This window comes from Cnephaeus nilssonii (assembly GCF_951640355.1).
Source record: "Cnephaeus nilssonii genome assembly, chromosome: X".
Classification (NCBI taxonomy): Eukaryota; Metazoa; Chordata; class Mammalia; order Chiroptera; family Vespertilionidae; genus Cnephaeus; species Cnephaeus nilssonii.
This window is the reverse complement of record NC_137071.1, coordinates 121,148,143-121,174,055: the sequence shown is the minus strand read 5'-3', so window position 1 is coordinate 121,174,055 and position 25,913 is coordinate 121,148,143. Positions and strand designations below refer to the sequence as shown.

At 50.7% G+C, this 25,913-nt stretch overlaps 1 protein-coding gene across 1 annotated transcript; it reads left to right on the top strand.

Annotated features, from left to right (window-relative positions):
• The first annotated feature begins 209 nt into the window (after nucleotides 1–209).
• BCAP31 (B cell receptor associated protein 31) lies at nucleotides 210–25,601 on the top strand. Its single transcript, XM_079765325.1, has 8 exons — nucleotides 210–364; nucleotides 1,400–1,535; nucleotides 4,241–4,341; nucleotides 10,953–11,100; nucleotides 22,235–22,370; nucleotides 23,234–23,351; nucleotides 24,098–24,198; nucleotides 25,230–25,601. Exons 2-8 carry the CDS (start codon nucleotides 1,444–1,446, stop codon nucleotides 25,266–25,268), a joined length of 735 nt encoding a protein of 244 aa, XP_079621451.1. The 5' UTR covers nucleotides 210–364; nucleotides 1,400–1,443; the 3' UTR covers nucleotides 25,269–25,601.
• The last annotated feature ends 312 nt before the right edge of the window (nucleotides 25,602–25,913 follow it).

Here is a 25,913-nt window from a genome sequence, read left to right as displayed (position 1 = left end):
GCCCGGGCGCACCGCGCCCCACCCCGTCCTCTCCCCACGATCGGACCCCAACCCCTTTCCGGACCAAAGAGACGTGGGAGGACCGCGCGGGCTAGAGAAGCAGCGCCTTGTCTTCCCGCCAAGGCCTCGCCCCGCCTCCCTGCGCTTCCAAAGCTCCGTTTCTTCCCTAGTCCTGGGAATCGACGCATCGGCTCGGGGGGCGGGACGGAAAGCGGCCGTGGGCGGAGCCTCGCTTCGGCTGGGGGAGGGGCAGGGCCCCGTCTGCGCTTCCGGTTTCCGGCTGCGGGGGAAGGGGCGTGGCCAGGGCCAGGGTGGGAGAGTTTGGCGGCAGCGGAGGAGCGTGCTCGGTTCTGTGAGAAACTCGGTGAGCGGGGCCGCAATCCTGTCTGGGCTCTGGGGCCGCCCAGGTCCCCTCTGTCCTTCGACGACAGGGAGCGGCGGGCAGTGTGGAGAGGCCCTGGGGTTGAGGGCCGATCCGGGAGTGCGGGGGCAGGGTTGGGCTGAGGGAAGTGGGGTCGGCGGCGGGCAGAGCTCGGCTCCGGGGGCGTGAGGGCCAGCTGCGGTGTCGGAGTGCGGTGGCCAAGCCCCTCCGGAGGAGCCTCGGGCCTGGGAATTGGGGGTGGGGGGGCGTGCCGGGTTAGGGCCACGTCGAGGCGCCTCCGGGGAGGCTGTGGGACTGGCCGACCGCGGGCTGCCTGGAGGGTCTCCTCCGGCTTCTGAGGAGACAGTTGCTTCTGGAAGTTTCTCTGGATGGGGCCGTGAGGTACTTAGTCGAGACCTGCATTTGCTCTTGGCCCTTGGTGTCGCTTGACTCCCGCCCTCTAGGAGTCGCTCTTGTGGGCTTTTCGAGGTACTCCGAGTCCTCCAGTCCCATTGGAGGCAGGCCCCGGCAGTCGGGAAGCCTTGTTAAGCTCCGCTCTAGCCCCAGATTGAGATGCTGGTTTTAGGGAAGGGCCTCCCGGGGCGGGGCGGGGCGGGGGGGGGAGGGGGGAGTGCCCTGGCTTTTGGAGAAACTGCGTTTCTGAAATATTGCCGCCACGGAGCCATCTGGGAGCTGGGAGTCTCCGCCGAGAGCTTCCCGTATCTGGGAAGGGAGCGGGCCTGATGGATGTGGAGAATGTTCTCCTGTCTATATAATCTTTGTTAAAAACACGTTCCCACTTAAACAGGTACCAGGTGTCTCTTGGACTTAACGGGGAAAGGAATTGTCCAGAAGGTGGCTCTGGACATGTTGACGCCCATACTGGAGGGGGCAGCAAAGTAACTCCGCCCCGGCAGGTGGAAGTTGGGCAGGCCTTTGTGCAGGAATGCTCAAGTCTCCCTGCTGAGTGGAGCCCCCTTTTCCCGGGTAGCATGGCGGTCCAGTTTTCATGACTCCTGTTCGTCCTGTGCCCTGTAGGAAAGAAGCTCACATTTCCCTGTTGGAAATCTTCTAGCAACAGGATGAGCCTGCAGTGGACTGCAGTTGCCACCTTCCTCTATGCAGAGGTCTTTGCTGTGCTGCTTCTCTGCATTCCCTTCATTTCCCCCAAAAGGTATGGCCCGTGGAACAAGCAGGCAGGCATAGAAGAACGAGACTGTTGCCAAGCCCCAAAGCTTATGTGTGTAAAGTTGGTAGACCCTGGAATCGGGGCCAGACAAAAACAGGTAGAACGTGTCTGCGGTGGGGGGTGGCAGGGGTTGTTACTATTGCCAACCTTCCACACCGTTCTGCTTTGTCATATCTTGCTGAGTTCCTTTCCTGTGCACCCTGCCCCTGGGCTTCTGAATGCCCCAAGGGGGAGAAGACCTAGCTCTAGTTACGGTTCTGGGAATGAGGCCTTCCTGCTTCCTCTTGGGTCCCTGGGGTTTGGAGGATGGCAATGTGGGATCCAGAAGACTTGCACCATGGGGTCACGTTGTTGCTTATTTGGTGACTTTTGTCCCACTAAACTAGTCTCACTGGCATTGCGTAGTAGCCTCATGAGCATTACTCAGCCTATGCAGGGCGAAGCCATATTCTCTTTCAGTGAACAGAGGACCTGTTAAAAGTTAATCGGAAATTAATTTTTAATTGCATATAACATATGAACACATTCTGAGTTAAATTAGAAAATTACAAGTGAGGCTGAGTCTCCACAGATATATATATATATTTTGTTAATCCTCACCCAAGCATATTTTTTTTCATTGCTTTTATTTTATTTTATTTTTATAAAATATATTTTTATTGATTTCCGAGAGGAAGGGAGCAAGAGAAAGAAATATCAATGTGAGAGAGACATTGATTGGTTGCCTCCCCCATGTTCCCTGACTAGGGCCAGGAATTGAACCTATGACTCCTTGGTGGGCTGGCCAATGCTGTAATCATGGAGAATACCAGCCAGGGCAATAAATATTTTTTAAATCCTTACTTGAGGATATGTTTTTTATTGATTTTTGGAGAGAGAGAGAGACAGACAGACAGACATTGACGTGAGAGAGAAACATCCATCAGTTGCCTCCCATATGTGCCCGATCTGGGAATCAAATCTTCAACCTAAGTATGTTCACTGATGGGGAATTGAACCCACAGCTTTTTGGTTTATGGGCAGTGCTCCAACCAACTAAGCCACCTGGCCAGGGCTCCAAAGAGATTTTTTTTTAAAAAATATATATTTTATTGACTTTTTACAGAGAGGAAGAGAGAGGGATAGAGAGTTAGAAACATCGATGAGAGAGAAACATCGATCAGCTGCCTCTTGCACACCCCCTACTGGGGATGTGCCCGCAACCAAGGTACATGCCCTTGACCGGAATCGAACCCGGGACCCTTGAGTCTGCAGGCCGACGCTCTATCCACTGAGCCAAACCGGTTTTTGGCCAAAGAGATTTTTTTAAACTGTTTTTAGCCTGGCTCGTGTGGCTCAGTTGAGCATCGACCCATGAACCAGGAGGTCATGGTTTCATTCCAGGTCAGGGCATATGCCTGGGTTGCAGGCTTGATCCCCAGTAGAGTCCTGCAGGAGGCAGCCGATTGATGATTCTGTCTCATCATTTATGTTTCTCTCTCCCTCTCCCTTCCTCTCTGAAATCAATAAAAAAAGTATTTTTTTAAAAAACTGTTTTTAGTGAAAATGCATATACCTGATGTGATACTATAGAAAGTATATAGCATTACCTAAGGAATGTTTTTGCCAAAAGCCATATCTTGAATCTTCACACCTCATACAGTTTGTAGGAAATACAGAAACGGAGGCCTCCAGGGAGCTGCTATCCGGGAGGCTTTGTAGGCTAAACAACCTGGTTTTTGCATAAAGTAAATTGGGAAAGAAAACAAAGGAAGGACTCATAGAGTAAGAGAGATACTTTTCTCTATCTTTTTTTTGATACTTTTCAACTAAATACAGAATAGGAACCTTGTCTCTGGACTCAAACAAGCCAGCTATTTAAAAATGCAACAATTGGACTGTGGGATTCTGGCTCTGATAGTGAGGGCTACTTATTGATTTTTTTGAGGTTTGGTGATAGCGTTGTGATTACATTAACCATTTTCGAAGGCTCTTCTCTGATAGAGCTACATCCTGAGGTATTTGTGGAGGGAAATGAAGGGAGGTTGGGTCTGCTTCATAATAATCCAGGGTGGTGGGATTCTAGATGAACCAAGATTGCTCACATGGAAAAACGACTTCAATAATATTTATGCGACAAGCATTTTGAAGACTACATAGAGAAATCCAGTGGAAAGTAAGTTGCCCATTTCCTTCCCCAGTGACTACCAGTGTTTACGACTGGTGTTCTAGAAATTTCTATGTATGGACAAGCATCTTTTTTTTTAACCACTTTAAAAAAAAAATATATATATATATATATATATATATATATATATATATATATATATATATATTTATTATTGATTTCAGAGAGGAAGGGAGAGGGAGAGAGAGATAGAAATATCAATGATGAGAGAGAATCATTGATCGGCTGCCTCCTGCATGCCCCCCAATGGGGATCAGGCCTGCAACCCGGGCATGTACCCTGACCGGGAATTGAGCTATGACCTCCTGGTTCATAGGTCGATGCTCAGCCACTGAGCCATGCCAGTTGGGCTTAACCACTCTTGAATGGATGTCATAAATGGGAAAAATGCAAGCAGCTGAGGCTGAGTCTGTATGGTATATTCAGCCACTGGAGAAGACTGCAAAACTGGATTTCTATTCTTAAGACCCAGAGCCGAAGTGTGTTCTTTCTCTACAGCCCCTGTCTTTTGTTTTCTTCACAGATGGCAGAAGATATTCAAGTCCCGGCTGGTGGAATTGGTAGTGACCTATAGCAACACCTTCTTTGTGGTTCTCATTGCCATCCTTGTGCTGCTGGTCATTGGTGAGTGAGCTGTGGCTGAGGGCAGCTACCTGACCTAGACCCTTGCTGTGGCCTTTGCTGTAAAGCTCTGTGCCATGTTTTCATGTGTAGCTTACAGTTTTGGCTTTTCGGAGACAGACCACTTAAGTGTCTCTGTCTTTCTCTTGGGGAAGAGACTCACTTTTTTTTTTCTTCTTTTAAAAAAAAAATATATTTTATTGATTTTTTACAGAGAGGAAGAGAGAGGGATAGAGAGTTAGAAACATCGATCAGCTGCCTCTTGCACACCACCTACTGGGGATGTGCCCACAACCAAGGTACATGCCCTTGACCGGAATCGAACCTGGGACCCTTGAGTTCGCAGGCCGACGCTCTATCCACTGAGCCAAACCGGTTTCGGCATCTCTTGGGGAAGAGACTTTCTTCCACCACAAAAAGGGTACTTGGCAGGGCCTTCACTTTGACCAGCAGTCTTTGTGGACCCTGTGCTGACCACTTATGTCTCTGGGGCAGCTCCTCTGGGTCATTCCAGAACTGAAACCAAGAGAAACTTCACTGGCCCTTGCTGATCTTGGTCTAAGTCAGTGATGGTGAACCTATGACACGCGTGTCAGCACTGACACGCGTAGCCATTTCTGATGACACGCGGCCGCGTGCCGAGGATGAAACATTTGCTGCTCCTGAGGATGAAACATTTGCGACTAGAGTCTTGGAGTTAGTTTTTTCCTCAAAGTGACACACTACCCGAGTTATGCTCAGTTTTTTGGCGAAGTTTGACACACCAAGCTCAAAAGGTTGCCCATCACTGGTCTAAGTAGTACTGCTCTCCAATCACTTAGACCAGGGAGCCTCAAACTTTAAACAGGGGGCCAGTTCACTGTCCCTCAGACCGTTGGAGGGCCGGAATATAGTTTAAAAAAAAAAAAACTATGAACAAATTCCTATGCACACTGCACATATCTTATTTTGAATTAAAAAAACAAAACGGCAAAAACACCCGCATGTTTGAGGACGCCTGACTTAGACAGTAGCATCAGTCTCTCCCTCCATGCCTGAAATAGGCCATGATTAGGGGAATGAGTGACCAAGTAGACGGGGAGCCAAGCTGGGACAGAAGCTGCTGTGTCCTGTAGTATAGGGATGACCAAGAGGTCTGGCAGCATATCTAGGGAGCAGATCCCAGACCTCTCCGGATCTGGGTCAAAATTCAGGTCTTTCCAGGTTCTTCCAGCTCTGAAGTTCTTTTTTTTTTTATTTAATATATTTTATTGATTTTTTACAGAGAGGAAGGGAGAGGGATAGAGAGCTAGAAACATCGACCAGCTGCCTCCTGCACACCCCCTACCGGGGATGTGCCCGCAACCAATGTACATGCCCTTGACCGGAATCGAACCTGGGACCTTTCAGTCTCCAGACCGACGCTCTATCCACTGAGCCAAACCGGTTTCGGCAGCTCTGAAGTTCTATAAACCCCACACTGAGGTGCACACCAGCAGGGGCTTGAAAGACAAACTGGTCCTCAGGCATGCCAGGGATGGGGTCTGGGGCCAGGTGGTACTAAGATGGAAGGCAAACATTTTGCGACATTCTGGTAGCATGATTATTCAGAGGCCAGCAGAATTAGTGAAGCTTGGACTCCAAAGTATTGGCTCGGCTCTGCCACAGACAGTGGTCCTGTCTCCAAGGTGTGATGCTTACTTAAGCTCAGAGCACTCCTCTCTTCCCAGTCCACGTCAGAAATGCAGCAGGGGATCCTGGCTGGTGTGGCTCAATTGATTGGGCGTTGTCCGGTGCGCCAAAAGGTCACCGGTTAGATTCCTACTACTAGTCAGCACACATGCCCAGGTTGCAGGCAGCTGATCTGTTTCTCTCTCACATTGATGTCTCTCCCCCTCCGCTCCCCTCCCCCTCCCCTTTCCCCTCCCTTCCTCCCTCTCTAACTCTCTAAAATCAATCAAAAAACAACAACAATAAAAAACCAGCAGGGGGTGTGGGAGGCCAAGGGGCCCTAGTTTAGGGGAACGTGCATGGCCCCACCCACTAGCTACTGTGTTAGGCATTTCTCTTTCCTAAATGCTCAGGGCCTGACAGGATGTGTTCAGGCAGGACTACCTCTGCATAGGCCAGGTGTGGCCTGCTTGTTCTCAGCCATGTAGGGTGGGTGCCAGCTGCCCACATACCTTGCTGTTGAAATCCTTGGTAAGTCTCCACCGTGAGGTACCTCTTTCCAATCAGGGTCCTCTCCCTGAGCAGCCTCTGAGCCCACAGGGGTAGGGAATATGGACATCATCCTCTGAACACGAAAAGCCAGGCTTTCCTTGTGCTTTTGCTTTTGAATGTAGGATAGGGGTAAGAATTGGGATGGGGAGGGACTGTGCTAGGGGTATTTCCTCTGGGCTTTGCCCTTCTGCAAACCAGACTCTAGGAGCTCTCCATTTCCTAACACACCCAAGTGGGCCAGGAAGGCCCCTTACAGAGAACCCAATAGTTAGCAAAGGCGCCATTCTTATTTTTTGTAGTTGGGGAATTGCTCGAAAGTTCTAGAGAGACAAATCCCGCTATGATGACAGGCTGCTTCCTGCCCTAATGTCAGAATCGTAATCTAGAAAGGTCTGTAGAGTCTCCTACAAATATAAATGTCAGCTAATAGTAAATACTAGTGAAAGGTGATGGGCATACCAGCTAGAGCTGTAGTCCTGGCTGGCTCCTAGTCTTCAATGAGAGGGGCCTAGGGCAGATCTGACTGGGGAGTGGGCTTGATGAGGGTCCAGGGTCAACTGCCCTGGGCTAGAGGCCTGAGATAGGGAGAGGAACACGCTGTTGTGTGACTTGGGCTAGTATAGCTTAACACCATCATCCCCAATCTGCTCTTTGCCGTAGGCCAGTGTGGTCTTTAAGGTGGTGGGGTTCCTAGTTGCTGATGACAGTGTAGAAAAATATGCTTTTTTAAAATCACAAAAATAATATTTTTAAAGATTCAGAAACTTCACCTAAAAAGTTAAACTCTTCCACAGTTCTGTCTTACCATAGTTCCATATCTCACAGATAACCATCATTAATGCTTTATTGCACAGTTCCATGAGCATTTTCTGTGCTGATGTCTTTATTAACATACTACACACTGTGTTGGAATGTGCATTTTTCCACTTATTGTATCTTAGACATCTTGTTACAGCAGTTTCATTCTTTTTAAAGATTGTGTAATATAGTCGTCCCTGGGGAGTTGGTTCCAGGACCCGCATGGATACCAAATTCCATGGATGCTCAAGTCTCTTATGTAAAGTAGTGTAGTATTTGCATATAACCTATGCACACCCTCCCATATACTTCATTTCTGGATTATTTATAATACCTAATACATACAGTACTATGTAAACAGTTGTTACACTGTATCGTTTAGGGAATAATGACAAAAAAAGCCAGTACATGTTCAGTACAGACATGACCATCATAGGCCTAACTACATAATACACAATAGCAACAATGCAATATTTTTTCCCAAATATTTTTGATTCACACTGGGTTGAATCCAAGGATGTGGAACCCACAGATACGGAGGGCTGACTATACAGGCATACCTTAGAGATATTGTGGGTTCAGTTCCAGACCAATGAAGTGGATACCACAATAAAGCGAGTCACACAAATATTTAGGTTTCCCAGTGCATATAAAAGTTAATGTTTACATTATACTGTAGTCTGTTAAGTGTATAATAGCATTATGTTTATAAAAGTGATATACCGTATTTTCTGGCGTATAAGATGACCCCCAACTTTTCCAGTTAAAATATAGAGTTTGGGATATACCTGCCCTATAAGATGACACCCGGCGTATAAGACGACCCCCGACTTTTGAGAAGATTTTCCTGGGTTAAAAAGTCGTCTTATACGCCGGAAAATACGGTAAATACCTTAACTAAAAATACTTTATTGTGATCTGGCCGGGTGGTTGGAGTATTGTCCTGTGCACCAAAAAGGTGGCGGGTTTGAGGCACAGTCAGGACACATGCTTAGGTTGTGGGTTCGAACCCTAGTTGGGACGTATACGGGAGGCAATCTTCAATGTTTCTCTCACATTGATGGTTCCCTTTCCCTTCCCCTCTCTAAAATCAATAAAAACATATCCTTGGGTGAGGATTAAAATTTTTTTATTTTGCTGTTAAAAAGGCTAACCATCTGAGCCTTCAGAGAGTCATAATCTTTTTGCTGGTGGAGGATCTTGCCTCAATGTTGATGAAAAGTCATCTGTGAGGTAGTTGTATTCTATCATATGGTTATACTGTAATTTAATTCCCTTTTTTTTTTTTTTGTTATTCCTCACCCAAGGATATTTTCCATTGATTTTTAGAGTGGAAAGGACGGGGAGAGACACACAGAGAGAAACATTGATGTGAGACTCATTGATTGGTTGCCTCTGGGGATCGAGCCTGCAACTGAGATACATGCCCTTGACCAGAATTGAACCTGGGACCCTTTAGTCCTTGGGCCGATCCTCTGTTCACTGAGCCAAACCTGCTAGGGCTAATTCCTTCTTTATAGGCATCCTAATTTTATTGCACATTTATGCAAGTGCTTCTGTAGGATAAATTCATAGAAGTGCAATTGATGAATCCAAGGGAACGAACATTTTAAATTCTGTGTCTTAGTTTGGGCTGCTGTAACAAAAATACCATAAACTGGGTGGCTTAAAAAAACAGACATTTATTTCTCACAGTTCTGGAGGCTGGAAGTCCAGGATCAAGGTGCCAGCAGAATTGGTGTCTTGCGAGAGCCCTCTTCCTGGTTTATAGACTACTGCCTTCTGTGTCCACATGGCAGAAGACTGTGAGGGATTTCTCTAGGGTCGCTTTTATAAGGGCACTAATCTCATTCATGAGGGCCTTGTGCTCATGACTTAATTACCTCCCAAAGGCCCCACCTCCTAATATCACATTGGGGATTAGTATTCCACATAGGACTGTGAGGAGACAGGAACATGCAATCCATTGCAAATAGGTGAATTGCCCACTTTATACCCCTGCTAATAGCATTGGAGAGTGCTCACTTTAACATACAGATTTAGCCCTACCCGGTTTGGCTCAGTGGATAGAGTATTGGCCGACGGACTGAAGGGTCCTAGATTCGATTCCGGTCAAGGGCATGTACCTTGGTTGTGGGCACATCCCCAGTAGGGAGTGTGCAGGAGGCAGCTGGTCAATGTTTCTCTCTCATCGATGTTTTTAACACTCTATCCCTCTCCCTTCCTCTCTGTAAAAAAATCAATAAAATATATTTATTAAAAAAAAGATACAGATTTAAATGTTTGTTAAGTTGATTTTTAGAAAGAGAGAAACTGATGTGAGAAACATTGATTGATTGCTTCCTACACGCACCCTGATTAGGGATTGAACCTGCAACCTGGGCGGGCATGTGCCCTGACTGGGAATCAAGCTGGCAACCTTTCAGTGTATGGGATGAAGCTCAACCAAATGAGACACACCTGCCAGGGCAAAATACAGATTTAACATAAAGGTACCAGTAAGGAAAGGTAGGGTTTTATAATGTAAAATCCACTTAAAAACCAAGCAGTCTCAAGCCAGGAATTAAGAATCAGACAATGTCCATACAGTGATACTGTGCCCCTTTTATATGGGGGTTGTTAAGAGCCCTCTTTAGGTAGGTCTTTATGTACTGATTTAAAAATACTGTGTCTGGGTGTAGGGGAGAAAGCAGTAGCTATGGGATGGTTCCATTTCTATTATACAAATATAGATGTAAAAATATTTATAAACTTGAGTACTGTATGTCTAACAACGGCTCTCAGGAGCAGAGGCTGTTTACTATTTAGGAGTTACTTGCATGCCCTCTGTGCACCCTAAACTGTGCTAGGCCCTGGGGATTTCTGTTCTCATTGAATTTTTAGTTTAATTTGGGGGGGAGACGCAATAAACCTATAATTAGGGTAATTTCAGATAAGGGTGTATATTACCAAGAAAATAACAGGGTAATGTGACTGAAAATGACAGCTTTAGATATGATGGCCACATATTGTATACCCTGCTGGAAGTGATTGTGTTATGGGGTTCTTTTTCCACATTTCTTGAATGTTTGAATTTTTGATGAGCACAAATGCCTTTTTTAATTTACCAAGTAAAATGGTTTAAGTAATAAAACCCATTATAAAGCTTAGAGATGAAAATCCTTGAATCTTTAGCAGGCATCCTCTGGTTTTTGCCTCCTAGGCAGCTCATACTTCCTCAGCAGTCATTTCCATAAGCAGGACTACCCTGGCTTATCAGTGGGGTGGCTGGTGGCCTGCCTGACTTGAGCTAGACAGAACCCAACATTGGGGGGACCATGGGAAGGGGGGCTGCTCCTGGCTAGCAATGCCTGACTTGGTTAGCATCTTGACACAGAGCAAGCCTGTGGCCTGGGTAGAATGGGGCCAGGGAGGGATGTGAGAAAAGCTGGCGGAGCGAAAGGGTCTGATGGCAGAGCTCTGATGGGCATTCCATGAGGTGTGTGTAGAAGGGGTGATAGCGGGAGATGGTTTGAGGGAATTGAGACCTCCCCAACTCACACTGTCTCAGCTGGACAGTCTGGAGTTGTTCCAGAGGGAGCTAAACCCTGGGTCTCCTCTCTGTTCCACCACAGATGCTGTACGAGAGATTTCGAAGTATGACGACGTGACAGAGAAGGTGAACCTCCAGAACAACCCTGGAGCGGTGGAACACTTCCACATGAAGCTTTTCCGTGCCCAGCGGAATCTCTACATTGCTGGCTTTTCCTTGCTGCTGTCCTTGTGAGTGGGGAGGGGTGAGGGACTGTGAGGGGACCCCTGGGCTGTGACCTTGATTCCTCAGTTGATGGCCTTGAATCCGAGGCCTGTCTATGTTAGGGGATCCACACAGTTTCCCCAGAGGCCTCCGATTTTTCCCCTGACCTCCAGAGGCAGCATAAAGAGTGAGACAGGACTGACTGGAAGGTTAGAAGATGCGAGTTCTGGCTCTGCCACAATTTGCTCTTAGGGCAAATGCATTAGCCGCTTGCTCTCTGTACACAGTGTGAAGTAAGTGAGATGTTTCCCTCCTCTGGGAGAGGCAGAAGGTTAAACTGGTTTCTTGCCTTGGGAGGAATGGGTAAAGGCATGAAGGGGCTGAGACTGTGTCCCTAGGGCCTTCCCAGATGTTAGACCTCTAGGAGTACATTCTGATCCTTGGCAGTCTGAGTGTTTGTTTCTTTCCTTTTTTTTTTTTTTTTGTAAAATTGAATGCCTTGATCACGGTCATGGGGTTGGCTAGTTGGGCAAGACAAGACTGATAGGAAGCACCTGTTTGAGCTTGGGGCTGGTTTACTGCCTCTTGCTCACAGGGGTTCTGATTGGGGCCCTGGCTGTTCTCAAGTATGCTGACTGCCAGGGGGTAGACATAACACTCAGGCCAAGGGCTTCCAGAAGAATCAGGATGGCACTCACTGTGCGGATACCTAGAAGCAGGGTGAGTGTGTGGATCCTTGGTTAGGCTGGGATCTCCCACCACCCGTTACCTGGACATCCTTTTTCACTAGGCATTAGAATGACTACCTGTCTGGGTTTCAGTTTTGCAGAAAAACAGTCAGTTGCTCAGGTGAGCCCGCCCTCTCTGGGTCAGAGTTGGAAAAGTGGCAGGGGTGGTGCTGGAAAGGGCAGACAGCTCCTTAAGGTTAGCCGACTGATCAGAGTTGGGAAATGAGAAGGCTGGGAGGAGTCGGACACAGACTCTAGAATTTTAGGGTTTCTGGAACCTCTGAAAAAGATGATGATCTTGTAGGCTGAGACGGAAAGGGAGGCAAAAACAGGATGCTGACTCCATCTGCAGGGGAGCTGGGAGGGGTGGAGTGGGACACGATGGCACTGCAAGTCTGAGGGCCTACAGAAGCACTCAGGGCTTCCCAGCCAGCTCATAGCTCATCTGAAAGATAGGAAGGACAGGACGAAAAGCAAGGACTTCCCCAGAAGAGCACACAGAGCTTAAGAAGAGTATCAGGAAGGCGGAACCCTGCAATGAACTCTGGATTGTGAAGCACGGTGTACGACCTGGGAGAAGAAGTCCCCTTAATGTTTCTGTGTCAAGTACAGAATGGTGGGCAGGGTCAAGGAGGCATTGGGATGAAATGATTGAAATCTCAGAAGGGTAAAGGTGCGCTGAAGTGCCCAGCTGCTCAAAATGACTTAGCTTCCACTTGTGCTTGATGACATTATGTCTGGAGGATCTTGTAATTGTTTGTAGGTGGAATTGCGGGGCGGGAGAGATTCTGGAAGACTACAGACAGGCAAGCATCCCAATTTCAAAGGGAGGAGAAGATAGATGAGATAATAACCAGAATGGGAGGGTCTGATTCTGATCTCAAGCCATGTTGTAGAAAGAATAGCTTGTGCGCTTTTAGGGCAAAGAGGCATCATTGGCGACTACTCTGAGTTCTTTAGCGAGCCAGTTCTCTCAGTCTGCCCCCGCCTTCTGTTGAGTTAGTATATGTGGGTTTTCAGCAGAATGATTGCCAGGCTCCAACTCAATTTTTATGGACCAGGTGCTGAAGTGTGGCCCCATGTTGCCAAAACTGTGCCATTGGGCGGGGTTTTAACTCCCATGAGTGGCTGCCCCATGGATCAGTTCCATCCAAATAGAGGCCTCAGGAGCTTGTGCTCAACCCCCAACCTGCTCCGTGTTCTGTGCTGAGGACGGTTGTCATGGTGAACAGATGCAGGGAGATATGAAAGCTAGGAGGAAGTGAACAGCAGGTAGGTTAGTGCCTCTCAATCCACAGTTGTCTAAGTGGGGTTGATTCCAATGGGACTTGAGTTTTTAAAAGGGAAACATTTGTAAACGTGTGTGTAGATTCATAAAGGGCTGTGGAAATAGGGCCAGACATGAACTTGAAAGACTTGTGGTCGTGGTTCATTGCATCTCACTAAGAGTTAGTGGCTGATGAACCTCGGTGCCCTTTAGTGAAGGCCAGGTTCTATGGGCCTCCTGATCCTGTTCCAAGTGTCTGTGTCTCTCTTACGGTCTGTCTCTTCTTAGTCTGTGTTTGTACACATCTCCCTGAGAGGCACAGATTCAATACCTAAACCTCCGTAGGTACTGGCTAAGTTGGGAAGGGAGGCAGAGCAGGGTGGATAAGTCAGGAGTGACAGGAGACAGGCTAGAGAGGGTTTTGAATGAGTTTGTACCCAACCTCCATGTGGTAAAGCACTGTGTTTTTCCAAGGCTGCTGTGCCATGGTCAGAATTGGGTGTTCATATTTGGTGACAGTGCATGGGATGGAGTAGAGCATCCTGGGAGCAGGGAGACCAACTTGGGGGTCGCTGGAGTGAGAGATGCTGGCAGCCTGAACCAGGGAGTGGTAGCATAAGTTGAGAGTGAGGGACAGGTTTAAGAGGTTTGATGGGAGATAGGGGAGCAGCTAACAGGGACATCAAACCTTTGAGGCTGACATGGTGGCAATTCTGCTGTGGGCATCTGCAGAGCAGCAGCTGAGGCAGAAGCCGGAGGACCGCCTGCATGCATGCATACATGGGAGGGAGGGAGGGGAGAGGGGAGGGGAGGGGAGCCAGTGAGGCCCATCAGAAGGAAAGAGGAAATCAGGGTGAAGGAGGGGAAGGTCAGCAAGATGGCATGTGTCTCAGTCCAGAAGCCCGAGGGTGATCTGCCTTTCCCTCTGTCTTACACATGTGCTCCCCCTGCTCATATATATATATATATATATATATATGTTTTTAATTGTGGCAAAATACATATAATATCACACTGACCATCTGAACCATTTCTAAGTGTGCAGGTCTGTAATGTTGAGTCCATGCACACTTTGTACAATCAACCTCCAGAATTGAGTTCATCTTGTAATATGGAAACTGCTCCAGTTCCACAGCCTAGGTATGTCTCCTGAGTGCTTCATCAGTGTCCTGAGAGCCATTGTCATGGTGAGGCTTCCTGCTGCCATCCTTGTTCCCCTAGCCAAGTGACCTTTCTGTCATCAAAACCAATTCCACCACCCCCTGCTTCTAGTGCTTTCATTAACACCTTTGATATATATGCCTGGCACCCAGATCCTTTAGGACATGACCACTCCCTGTAGCCTTCCACAGCCCCGGCTTTGGCCTCTCCGTGTCCGAGCTCTGGCGGCAGGAATCCCAGGGGGGCTAGTGAAGAAATACTTCTAGGTCCCCAGAGGATGCAGATGCTACATGATGAGATTGGGCTTTGGAATTGGGCCTGGGTTGGGATCCTGTGTCTTACTGGCTAGCTGTGTGACTTTGGGTAAGTCACTTACCCTCTTTGAGCCTTTTCCCTTATCTGTAGAGCAGGAATGAGGATACCTCTCTCAGGTGATTAGTGTAAGGATTGAGGTGACTCAGGTCATGGTCGCAGCATCGTGACTGGCACTTGGGGAATGTTTAATAAATGGTAACATTTATCAGTATCACCCCAAGTAGTTATAGAGTATTGTGGGATTTTTCTCACGTGTGTGGTAGACTGTGTCAGCCCAAGTAGGGAAAGGAAGAAAAGGCCAGGTCTTGGTTTTCAGGGGTCTTATGTTCTGGGTTGGGCATGGGGTGGTAGCAGAGTAGAGTAGGACAGAGAGGACAGGTATTGCATCAAGAGCAGAGGGTGGGGGAAGGCTTTCCCAGGTAGAGGCCAAATAAGAGTTGGAGCCATGAAAAGAAAGAGGAAAAGAGTTGGAGGCAGGCAAGCTGAGATGTCTTTGGGGCCCTGGGCATCCGGTTGGATGATGCTACGGAGTTCTCAGCCCATAGCAGACTGCTTGCTTAGTTGAAACACACATAGAGGCAGAATAGGATGGTCCTCTGTGAATGTCACCCAGCTTTAGCAGTAAACGACCTCCAGTCTTGTTTTATCTGCCCCCATCCCCCACTGTGCCCTGGCTCTGGATTATTTTGAAGCAAATCCCAGATGTCATGTTTACAGGCAAAATAATATTTTGGTTTATTGCTTTGAAGAGAGATGGTTGGGCATTTTTCCCATGCACCGAAAGGTTGCTGGTTCAATTCCGGGTCAGGGCACATGCCCAGATTGGGGGCTTGATCCCTGGTAGGGAGGCAGCCAGCCGATCATGTTTCTCTCCCTCTCTCTTTCAAAATCAATAAAAAAACTTTAAAAAATAAATAAGCACGCTAATACCTCTCCTACAAGAACTTTACAGTAATTCCTTAATAATATAAACTTATGAGTGCCTGCTTACATTTCCCTGATTACCTTGCAGGGTTTTTTTTTTAAAAAAATATAATTTATTTGTTTATATTGGTATCTAACTGAGGTATTTTTAAAAATTCCAGTGCTCAGGCCTACCCAAAGATAGTGATTTAAGTGGAGGGAACACTGCTGTAGAAGGCCAGCCAGAGGGATTTTGGGTCTTTAGTTCCACTTGATCCATGCATCTGTTGGCTGCCATAATTTTCTAAGAATACAGTGATAATAGCACTTTAGATCTGGGCTTTTAAATTTTTTAAAAAAGATATATTTTTGTTGATTTCAAAAAGAGGAAGGGAATGGGGGAGATAGAAACATCAATGATGAGAGATAATCATTGATTGGCTGCCTCCTACATGCCTCACACTGGGGATTGAGTCCGCAACCCTGGCATGTACCCTGACCAGGAATTGAACTGTGACCTCCTGGTTCATGGGTCAGTGCTCAACCATTGAGTTACACTGGCCAGACTTAAAAAAATAGTCTTAAAAAATATTTTGTAGAGAGGGCGGAAGGAGGTAGGGAGAAGAGAGGGGGGGGGGAGGAGAAAAACATCAATCAGTTGCTACTGGTTCGCACCCTGACCGGGAATTGAACCCAGGACCTTCCAGTGCACAGGACATCGCTCCAACCAACTGAGCCACACTGACCAGGGCATGGTAAGAGCCTTTTTAATAAGTCCATTGACTCCTAGTCCCCACCAAGCCAAACTCACCCCAGCTACAGTAGTGTGCCAGTGTCCTATGGGTGCTGCACTTAGGAGGGGCACTGATGAAGGGGGTCTGCAGGAAAGTGTGTGTGGGGGGTCTTCCCTATGAAGAGTCCAAGAAGGATTATCTGACATGCATCAGAATGAGCATTGACTTTAAAATAGATTGTCTGTTCAGCTACTTGATTTGGGCTGAAGAATTCTCTTCCTCACACTAAAAACAAACACTGAATGAATGACCTTTGGGGCTCAGTGCCAAGCCAGCAGGGGTTCCTTCTTCCTGATTCCAAGTTCATCAAAAGCTTACCCTTCCAGGAAGGCCTCTTTCTCTCAGAGCCTGAGGACTCCAGCCTCTGGCCTAAAGGCAGAGGGTGAGGAAATGGAGAACAGGGTTCTGGATGGGAAGCGACCAACGGGCTCCTCCAAACCCATCTCTGCAAGACGGAAACAGTCGCTGTGAGGAGTGTGGCTTGTGTAACTGGGAAACTGCCTTTGGTGGCCTTCATATTGGACAGTGTAGGTGAAGCCACCTCTTGTCCTTGACTCTTTCCCCACCCCCAGGCTCTGAGCACACCGGGCCTCCTGCTGGAGGCATTACTTGTTTTCCTTTGGACTCTAGGACCTTGCAGGACACATCCAGGGGTGACGGCCCCTTCCCTGCCACTGCCTTCAGGGTTACTTCTCCATAGCCAGGTGGGCTAACAGCATGTTTTAGTTGGAGTCAGCTAGTCTAAGAATATCTTTGGGTTGTCTGACCTCCTTCAGTTGCTCTCTGTCCCCCAAAATCCATCGGCTGGTTTTGAGAAGGCACAAAACCCCTGGAAACATAGCTTGCTCCTGTCCCCCAGCACTCTTCAGCTTAAGAGGGTGGAGGATAGGCAGTCGCTGGAAAGACTGACTGCATACCCCTGCCCTGTCCCCCCTCTAGCTGACTTGGTTCTTGTCAGGGTGGCCAACAACCACCTGGGTCTTTAGCTGGAGTTGCCACAGGGATGTTTCCCCTTCCGCATTTTTTAAAAATATATATTTTATTGATTTTTTGAGAGGGATAGAGAGTTAGAAATATCAATGAGAGAGAAACATCGACCAGCTGCCTCCTGCACACTCCCCACTGAGTATGTGCCTGCAACTAAGGTACATGCCCTTGACCGGAATCGAACCTGGGACCCCTGAGTCCACAGGCCGACGCTTTATCCACTGAGCCAAACCGGTTAAGGCCCCCCTCCGCATTTTCTACAACCTCTGCTCCAGGGCTGAGAGGAAGGCTGAGTGTAGATGCTGAGATTTGCTCCAGCGGCCCTGTGGGAGGATTGTCCCTGGATCTACTTTGCTGTCTCCTTATTTTCATTACTCCAGGCTCTTCAGAGTGAGAGTTTCCTGGGGCGGCTTCTGCCCTCTTACAGTTCTATGCCTGAAGCTGTTTCCTGAGGTATCACCTGGCTTCTGTTTCCTTGCTAGGGCACCCTCCTATTTTCTTGGACCGCTGGGGGCAGGTTCACCCAGAATCCACCCACCCTGGGAAGCCCTGCCTGGGTCAGGGCTGTAGTCAGCTTGGAGAGTCAACAGGTGGCGCTGTGGCGCCAGCTTCCCACTTGTACTGGGCAGCAGGGTGAAGGGGAGCTGCCCGCCCACCTGTGCTCTGGTGGGTCCCGAGGACTGAGTGACCCAACTCACCTGAGGGTGTGCCACCTAGGAGAGGTCCCTGGTAAATATTAAGTGGGCAGGATCAGCAGCAGGGATGGGGGGCCACCATAACCATAGAATATTCCAGTCGGGACTTGGAAGGACCTTCCCCCTTGCTTCTGTCCCACTTCCTATTAAGCCCACAGGAGGGAGACAGGATATGAAGCACGTCTCCCCCACTTGATATGGTTGGCCTTGGTTCTCCAGTGTCCTTACAGAGACTCGCTTTCTCCTGCCTTCTCTTGTTTATTCAACCTTTTATAAAAGCACGAGAGTCCCGCTCAGTGTCCAAAAACATCTTACCAAGAAACTTGTGTTGAATTCAGGTATTTGGGGGTGACATTAATCTGCCAAGGAAACCTCTGGATTCTCAAGGTTCGTGTGCTGGCTTTTCCCTATGTCATTGGGGGCATTTAACCCAAAACCTGGGCCCCTCTGTCAGCCATGTTTCTTTGGGAAATATCTTTGGCTCCTGAGTTCTGTCTAACCCGTTGTCCAGAAATGGGTAGCTAAGAGCAGTTACCCCCATAACAGTGTTTGGGGGGTAAAGCAGAGAACGATGGAGGCTAACCAGCAAGAGAGGGAGAAGCAGTACCTCAACATTTTCTTCAGGATGACACCTCCTGGGCTGTTGAGACTTGGAGAGTCTGAAGCTCAGCATCTTCCATCATGGGCACTGAGGGGACACACAAGGGTGCATTGATGTGTTTGGGAGGGGCTGGGGGAGTGTTGGAGCTGGATCTTGATGGGGGAGTGTAGGGCAGGTGCAAAAGCATGGGGCCTAGTGTGTGAGAGGCAGTGAGAGTTCTAGAAGGCCAGCTTCTGGGCAGGCCTAGTTGGCCTGCTAGGGAGCGCTGCTCTTGGCTTAGCCTGGGGCTCTATGGGAACACCCAGTGGATGAGGTCCAGGACACTGGGTTCTGCTGCGGCTGTGGTGATGAGTGCTTCCCAGAGTGCCTTCTCAGCTCCCACTGCAGCCGCCAGCCTAGCTTGCTCATCCACACGGGCCTGACTTGGTGGCTTTCTGCCGCTCTTTCCTGCCACCCTGTTGATGCACGGGCAAGCTCCGTGTCCTGTGTCCCCCTCAGTGCAGCCTGGTCAGGGAAGAGCCAGGGCCCCAGGCCTGCATTCAGCCCTGGCTTGAGGTGCAGCCTCATACATGTGAGAGTGGGGAGGTCATCTCAAGGGCCTTGGGGGTCCATCTAGAGATCAAAGGTGCAGTCCCTGGTCCCTGGGCAGCCAGACAAGGAACAAGCGATGCAGAGCAATAAGGAGAACAAGCCAGACGAATGCAACTGGATGGGGCACAGGAGAGGCTTTTTGGGGGCTGGGAGGAATTGAGCTGGGTCTTGAGTCATCAGCAAGAGTTCACAGACAGAAGGGGAGGAGCCATTGCAGACTGGAGCGCTGAGTGCAGGGGCAGGGAAACAAGGCAGGTGAGAACCTTGCATGTTCCCAGAAGGGCCAGGGGTTTGGTGTTACTAGAGCAGAGAGCTGTGTGCCCGCCAGAGGCTGAGGGCAGGTGTTGGAGGGATGGAAGCAGAGGGGTGACATGATTGGATTATCTTGTCACGATCCAGCTCCAACACTCCCCCTGCGACCCTCCACCCCCCCGCCCCTCGCAAACACATCAATGCACCCTTGTGTGTCCCCTCAGTGCCCAATCACTCTGGCTTCCCTTAGGGCATGTATTTCCAAGCAGTACAGTCAGCGCTAGGGAGGAGGCCAGTTAGTAGCTGCTAAAACCACCCAGGACAGAAGTTGTGATGGGGATGACTCGGGGAGTCGTCTGTCTGGAGTTGAAATGGATAGGACTAGACAATGGCTTGGGGGAGCGGTGGAGACCTGAGAGCTTGGGAGGTGCAGGGGCGATCTGGCCCTTGTGGACAGGCTGCATTGGGTATGTCTTGGGGACACTCAGCAGCCATGGTCTAGTAGGCAGTTGGGCATAAGGGTCTGGGCTGAGATAAACCCTGTCAGTGAGGAGGTTGGCAGGCAGCCAGGATGCTTGAATCAAGGGCAGGGGAGGATTCTGTTAGCTGCTCCAGTGCTGCAGAGTGAACCCCCTCCCGTCCACCCTCCCCCCCAGGATTCCAGGGCGCTCCTTGGATTGGGTGGTTATGGCACTGGTGGACCTACTAGTGGCTTGGCCAGGCTGTGGCCTAGATTGGCATAGGTTTAGGAATAGAGGGAGGAGGAGGAGGGGGAGTGGCTTGGGTTAGCAGGAGGGAGAATGGTGAGGAGTGAGGTTCATGGAGGGAAGATTTGCCCAGAATCTTTCTGGGCCGGGTTGGAGAAACAGGTCTAACAGGAAGGGAGGGAGAGGACGTGGATGGCACAAAACATGGCATGAAACACTCGGGGCTGGGGGGTGCCTGCCCTGCACCGAGAGGGAGACTCTAAGAGCTGCAAGCTGATGTGGGGGGTGGGGCGAGCAGGCTGAGGCTTCAGGAGGACCCTGGACGGCTCTTGTGCTGGGTTCTGTGTTTTCCCAGGCTCCTGTTGGCAACCCTGGTGCTCCATAGCTGGGGATGGGCTGGGAGGGTACCGAGGAGAGATGGGCTCCTGCTGTGCTGCTGCTGTCATTGCTGCCGCCGCCACCACCCTGGGCCCAACCTCACACAGCACTGCTGGAGTCCTGCCCGAGTCAGCTGCCTGCCCAGCATTGTTGGTGGGGCGGTTAGGGAGAAGTGTCACCCTTGGGCTTGCCTCTCCAGCTTTGCTTGCTGGGTCCACCAGGTGGCACACATGCCCTCCCCCCTCCCTGCTCCAGCTAGGAGTTGGCCTAAGGGCTCTGTGCTGGGAGGTTGGGGCTTAGTCAGACTTGCCTTTCTTTCTGGGCCCCTCCAGTGACTTCCACTGCCTCTGAATCAGGTACGTCTTCTCTCTGGCTTCTGGGGTACCCGGGAACTCCCTCCACCTCCAGGGCTGAAGCCCAGTGGGGGGCAGGCTGGTGGGCAGGCAGGGGCTGAAACAGGGAAACCTGAGCCCTGGGCCACGAGGTCCCGGCTGCTAATTTTAGAGAGCACATGTCACTGGAAACTCTCCCCTCCTGCCAGGAACCAGTGGCCTGGCTCTCCCAGTACTGCCATGGGCCCTTAGAACCTGTCCCCAACCCAGGAAGCAAGGTGGGCATCTCAGGTCCCCTGGAGCCTGCTCCCCTCTTAAGTCCTTGTTTTTGACAGGGGTTCTGACGACCCGGGCTCTAGGTCCTAATCTGGGAAGTGCCGGGTTCTGGGCCCTCGGTCCTGGGTGTCCTGTCAGCGAGAGCTTGCCTTGTTTACTTGCTGTTCCCTCGGGCTGCCTGAGTAGCAGGTGTCCACGAGAACCCCAGGAAGGCCAGCTGGCGGGTCTGGGCAAAGCAGGCTTTCCCAGGGCTCCTGCACATACCTTGTCTTCCTCCAAGCTATGGCTGGCTTGGGTCCCCGCCCCAGATGTGTGGGGAGAGTTGTCTTGTCTATCCGCACCCCTCGGTTTTGACCATTTGAGGGTGACTTCAGGAAATGGAGCTGCGTGTGCCCCCACCTGCTGCCTGTTTGCCTCTTATGGCTTGGACCTCAGTGTGGCAATGTTATCTAACAGATGTGTTCTAGCAGCTGCCTGTAGAACATGTTTGGGATGGGGGTGGGGAGAAAGAGAGCCATTTCCATTTCTCTCAGTGGGCCTAGGAGTGGGTCCTTGAACATTTAAAATGTATAGCTGTTCCCAGTTCAGGCCTTGGGGTCAGACAGACAGGAGTAGGGATTCTAGCCACGCCCACTTCTGGCTCTTGACCTTGACCAGTCAGCCGCCTTAACCTGTTGAGCCTCAGTGTCTCCCCTGTGAAATGGGGCAATGATCTCCCTTACCTCACATGATAGGTGTAAGGATTTGGCTGGCTTTTTGGAAGCGCCCCCCGTCACTAACTGCTTGTTTAGGGCGAACCTGACCTTGCATTGAGGAAAATAGCACTGTTCTGGCTTCTCTGGCACCTCCAGGTCCTGACCCGGAAGGTGCTAGGTTCCAGGCCCTTGGGCTGTAGCTCACCCCACTTGGGTGTCCTGTCAGGCTCCTGTTTCCTGTGCCTGCCATTTGGGGGAAGTGTTACTCATTCTGGTGCAAAGGACAGCTCCTGGTCCCACCTTTTCCCTCGTGTTGCCAGATCCAGGCCTGCAGCGTCTCGCTCGGCTGCCCTGGCAATCCAAGAGGGCAGGTCTCGGCTGGAGGCAGGCATGGGGCGGGAGCAACCAAGAGAAATTCGTGTCATCCATTTTCCCCTCTTCCTTTTGCTCACTTCTTCCTTTTTGTAAACATTCACAGCCTGCTTAGACGCCTGGTGACCCTCATCTCTCAGCAGGCCACGCTGCTTGCCTCCAATGAAGCCTTTAAAAAGCAGGCAGAGAGTGCTAGTGAGGCGGCCAAGAAGTACATGGAAGAGAATGAGCAGCTGAAGCAGGTGAGTTCTGCCTGCCTGACCCCATCATGTGACATTCTTGATGGGCCACTGTGAGCCTATCAGTGACACTGGTTATTGGAAAAGCCGAGGAATTAGGTGGAGGGGCAAAGGGGCAGTTCTCAGTGGGGGCGTGTACAGGAGGGGTGTGGGGGGCTGGGAGCGAGAGGCGGTGCTCTTGCTGCTCTCACCTCTACCTGCTACATTTAGGCCAGACTCTTTCCTGGTAAAACTGGCTCCCTAGTGAGTTGAGCCCTGTGCTGTGACCGGTGGGCAAGTTAACACAGAAGAGCATTGCTGTCAGCTGGGGACGAGGCAGGGATGGGGTGTAGCCAATCCTAGAAGGTCTGTGAGAGGAGGTGAGGTGTGAGCCAAGCTGGGAAGGAGGCTGATGGGCTTGGATTCCGGGGCAGGATAGAGTTGGACCAGTAGGGCCGAGTTTGGGGCTCCTTGGCCAGAGTGAGCTGTGGAGCCTGGCGGGGAGGAAGGAGGAGCATTGGTCACTTGGGAGTGACTGGCAGCCATCCCCAGATGACAGCAAGGTGACTCATTGGATGGACTGATAAACTCTGAGGAGCTGCTGAGAAAGGAAGCAGGGCTAGGGGCCAGGGTGGGCAGGGTGTGTGCCCTGTGAGCTGCAACAGGTGGCCCTGCTGGCTCTGGCCTTTCCTGATGGCTAGGAACAAGCAGTGGCCCAGTTCCGTGCTGACATTTCCGAAGGGGCAAGTGCCCAGGCAGCTTGAGGAATCACAGCTCAGTGGGGAGGACGGTGCTGGAGTGCCTTCCTTCCTCCCCTGCCTCCTCCCTCTCTCTACCCCTCTCCCTCCCTCTCTCCCAAGTAACCAGGCCCTTGGCACTCTTCCTAGGAAGCTGCTGGTGGTGGAATCAAGTTGGATGCCAAGGAGACGAAGTTGGAGTTAGCGAACAGTGACTTGCAAGCAGAGCTGAAGAAGCTGAAGGATGAACTGGCCACCAACAAGCAAAGTGAGCATTGTCCTCAGGTGTCCCCTGGCCCCCAGAAGTCTGGAGCCTCCTCTGGTGGCTGCTACTGCTCCCGTGCCAAAGTATTAATAACAAACACGCGGGCTCAGGAACTGGGTGTAAACAAACAAGTGACGCCCTTATCATCCAGCTCAGACAGCCTGTGGGGCTCAGTGATTTAGCGGTGCACGCGGCGGCCCGCTGAGGGAGGGCCCTAGGAGTCACAGAGGCCTGAAAACTAATTCCAGAGCATCTCGCCCAGTGCCAGGCATGGGGTACGGGCATTGTTGTCACCAGGGGCTCGCGGGTAGGGAAGGAAAGAACTCAGGAGGCTAAATGAGAGCTGGTTGAGATGTCCCCCAAAACCCCACAGCAAGTTCCCAGATGCTCCCTTCCTGAAGGCCTCTCCTGTCCTCAGCTTCCAGGCTGGGGTTCTGCTCCCTGCCTCTTGCTGTCACTCCAATATTCTCAGAATGTTTGTCCCATGCCTTCAGACTTCCTGAAATCACCCCTGCCGGAAGCCACTCCGGGTATCTTCATTAAAGGGGCTGGTGGTCCTTGGTATTTTGCCACTTCCCTCAGCTTAGTTGGCCAACTTCCCCATTTGGGGGGCTGTCAGGGCAGCCCGCAGAAGAGCTTACTTGAGAAGAGTGGTCTCCTAGACCTCACTGGGGACAGATTCAGGGTCTGTATTTGGTGTCAACACAAGCAGGGTTTTCTCTGCTAATCCCCATCTTTTCATCACTTAGAACTAGAGAAAGCTGAAAACGAGGCTCTGGCCATGCGGAAGCAGTCCGAGGGCCTGACCAAGGAGTATGACCGCCTGTTGGAGGAGCACACGAAGATACAGGTCAGCATGCCCCGGCCTGCTGTGTTGGATGGGAGGCCCCTCTGCACTGAGGAGGCCCTGCCCTCCTGCTGCAGGCCCTTCAAGAGGCCCTGGCAGTAGGGGCTGCTCCCTCTCTTTCGCTCCCCCTTTCTCTGTTGCTGCTGAGTCTGGGCCCAGCAGCCTTTCTTGGGCAGGAGGGGTGTGGCCTAGCAGATGGCAGCCACTTACTAAGGTGGGCTTGGCCTCATGCCCAGCATCAGTATCGAGAGGAGCTCTTTCCCTGTGTGATCCCCATCCCTGGTCTGGTGTCCACTCCAGTCCAGTCCACTGAAGGAAGGGGCCTCATCACGAACCAGGCATACAGGCAACTCCAGGACTGGCCCCTGGCCTTTACTCTGTAAGGGCTGCAGGGTGCTCTAGGAGCAAAAAGCTGGGGCATTGCAGGCTGTCGCCAGCCCAGCAGGTGCTAGTCACTGCCATCACCTGTGCTCCCAGGCCTGGTCTGAGCCCTCAGAGTAGCTGCATCTGGAAGCTCAGATGGCCTGGAAATCGGGCATGAGGGCCAGATTAACACTCCTAAGTTCTGACAGCTTGCCTCGGTGCTTGGCAGCCCAAGTTTGGGCACCACAGTGGTCGAAGAGGGAGGGCCTAGCCCCCAGAGGGGGCCAATAGCAGCCTCAGTGTAGGGCAGGCTTGCCGGCAGGAACTATAAAAGGTGTGTAGAGTTGGGAAGAGCCTGACCTGGAACTTGGAAGGGACTCCGAAAGGCCTGGAAGCTGAGCTGTGGGCATGGGGGCAGGGGTGGGGCGTGGCCCAAGAGGAGGTGTTGGTTTGGGGCCAGCTGGTGTTAGGGTTGAGGACTTCACTAGAATGAGGCTAATCCCACCCTTGCAGGCTTTTGAGTACTGCTGAGGGTGGAGACTTTTGTCACCTGGATACCTGTCATTTGGGGAAAAGGGGTGCCATACCTGGCCTCTGGGGTGGAGGGGACAGAGGGCAAAGAGGAGGAGTGTGCCACTCCAGTGCTTTTTTTTATTTTTGTCCCTTTTTAGATGAAGATAGATGGTCCCACGGACAAGAAGGAGGAGTGAGGGCACCTCCTGTCCACCTGTGGCCGTGGCCTGGCCCGTGTTTGCTGCTTCCTGAGGGCCAGTCCTCCGTCGGTATTTGCACTTCCTGTCCCTCACACTGCTTACAGTTTCTTGTTTTCCCAGAACCCCACTGGGGCCTGGATTTTCACCTGCTCAGGATGAAAAGGCGGGCACCTGGAACCCTTGCAGTGGGGCTTCCTGCTGGGTTGAGCCCCTTTTTGTGTTGCTCGTCCATGTTTGGGGTTCCAAGGCCCCTTTTCTCTGGTCCTGCAGGAGGGTGGGTGGAGCAGGCAGAGTAGTTTCTTTTGGCAATAAAGGTTGTTATGAAGTGTCTGTTGTGTATCTGTGTAACAGGTTGTGAGGAGGCCTCTTTCTCCCCCACCCCGGAGTGATAACTCAGAGACCCCCAGTCTAAGTTCCACTCTATGGCCACTTGGGCTGTGTCTGTCCTGTTGGTCTCCCTGGGGGTTGGCCACTGGGCCCAGGGGAGCTAGATTCCGTAAACTGGTGGGTCCTCCCAGTAGCAGACTCGCCTGCCTCTGAGTCCTGTTCATCACATTTAGGACAGACAGAACGTGGCAGAGTGCCACTTGTCACTCCCTGTCCTCCCCGCCCTCCCAAGGTTTGCAGGATGACCTCTGAGTA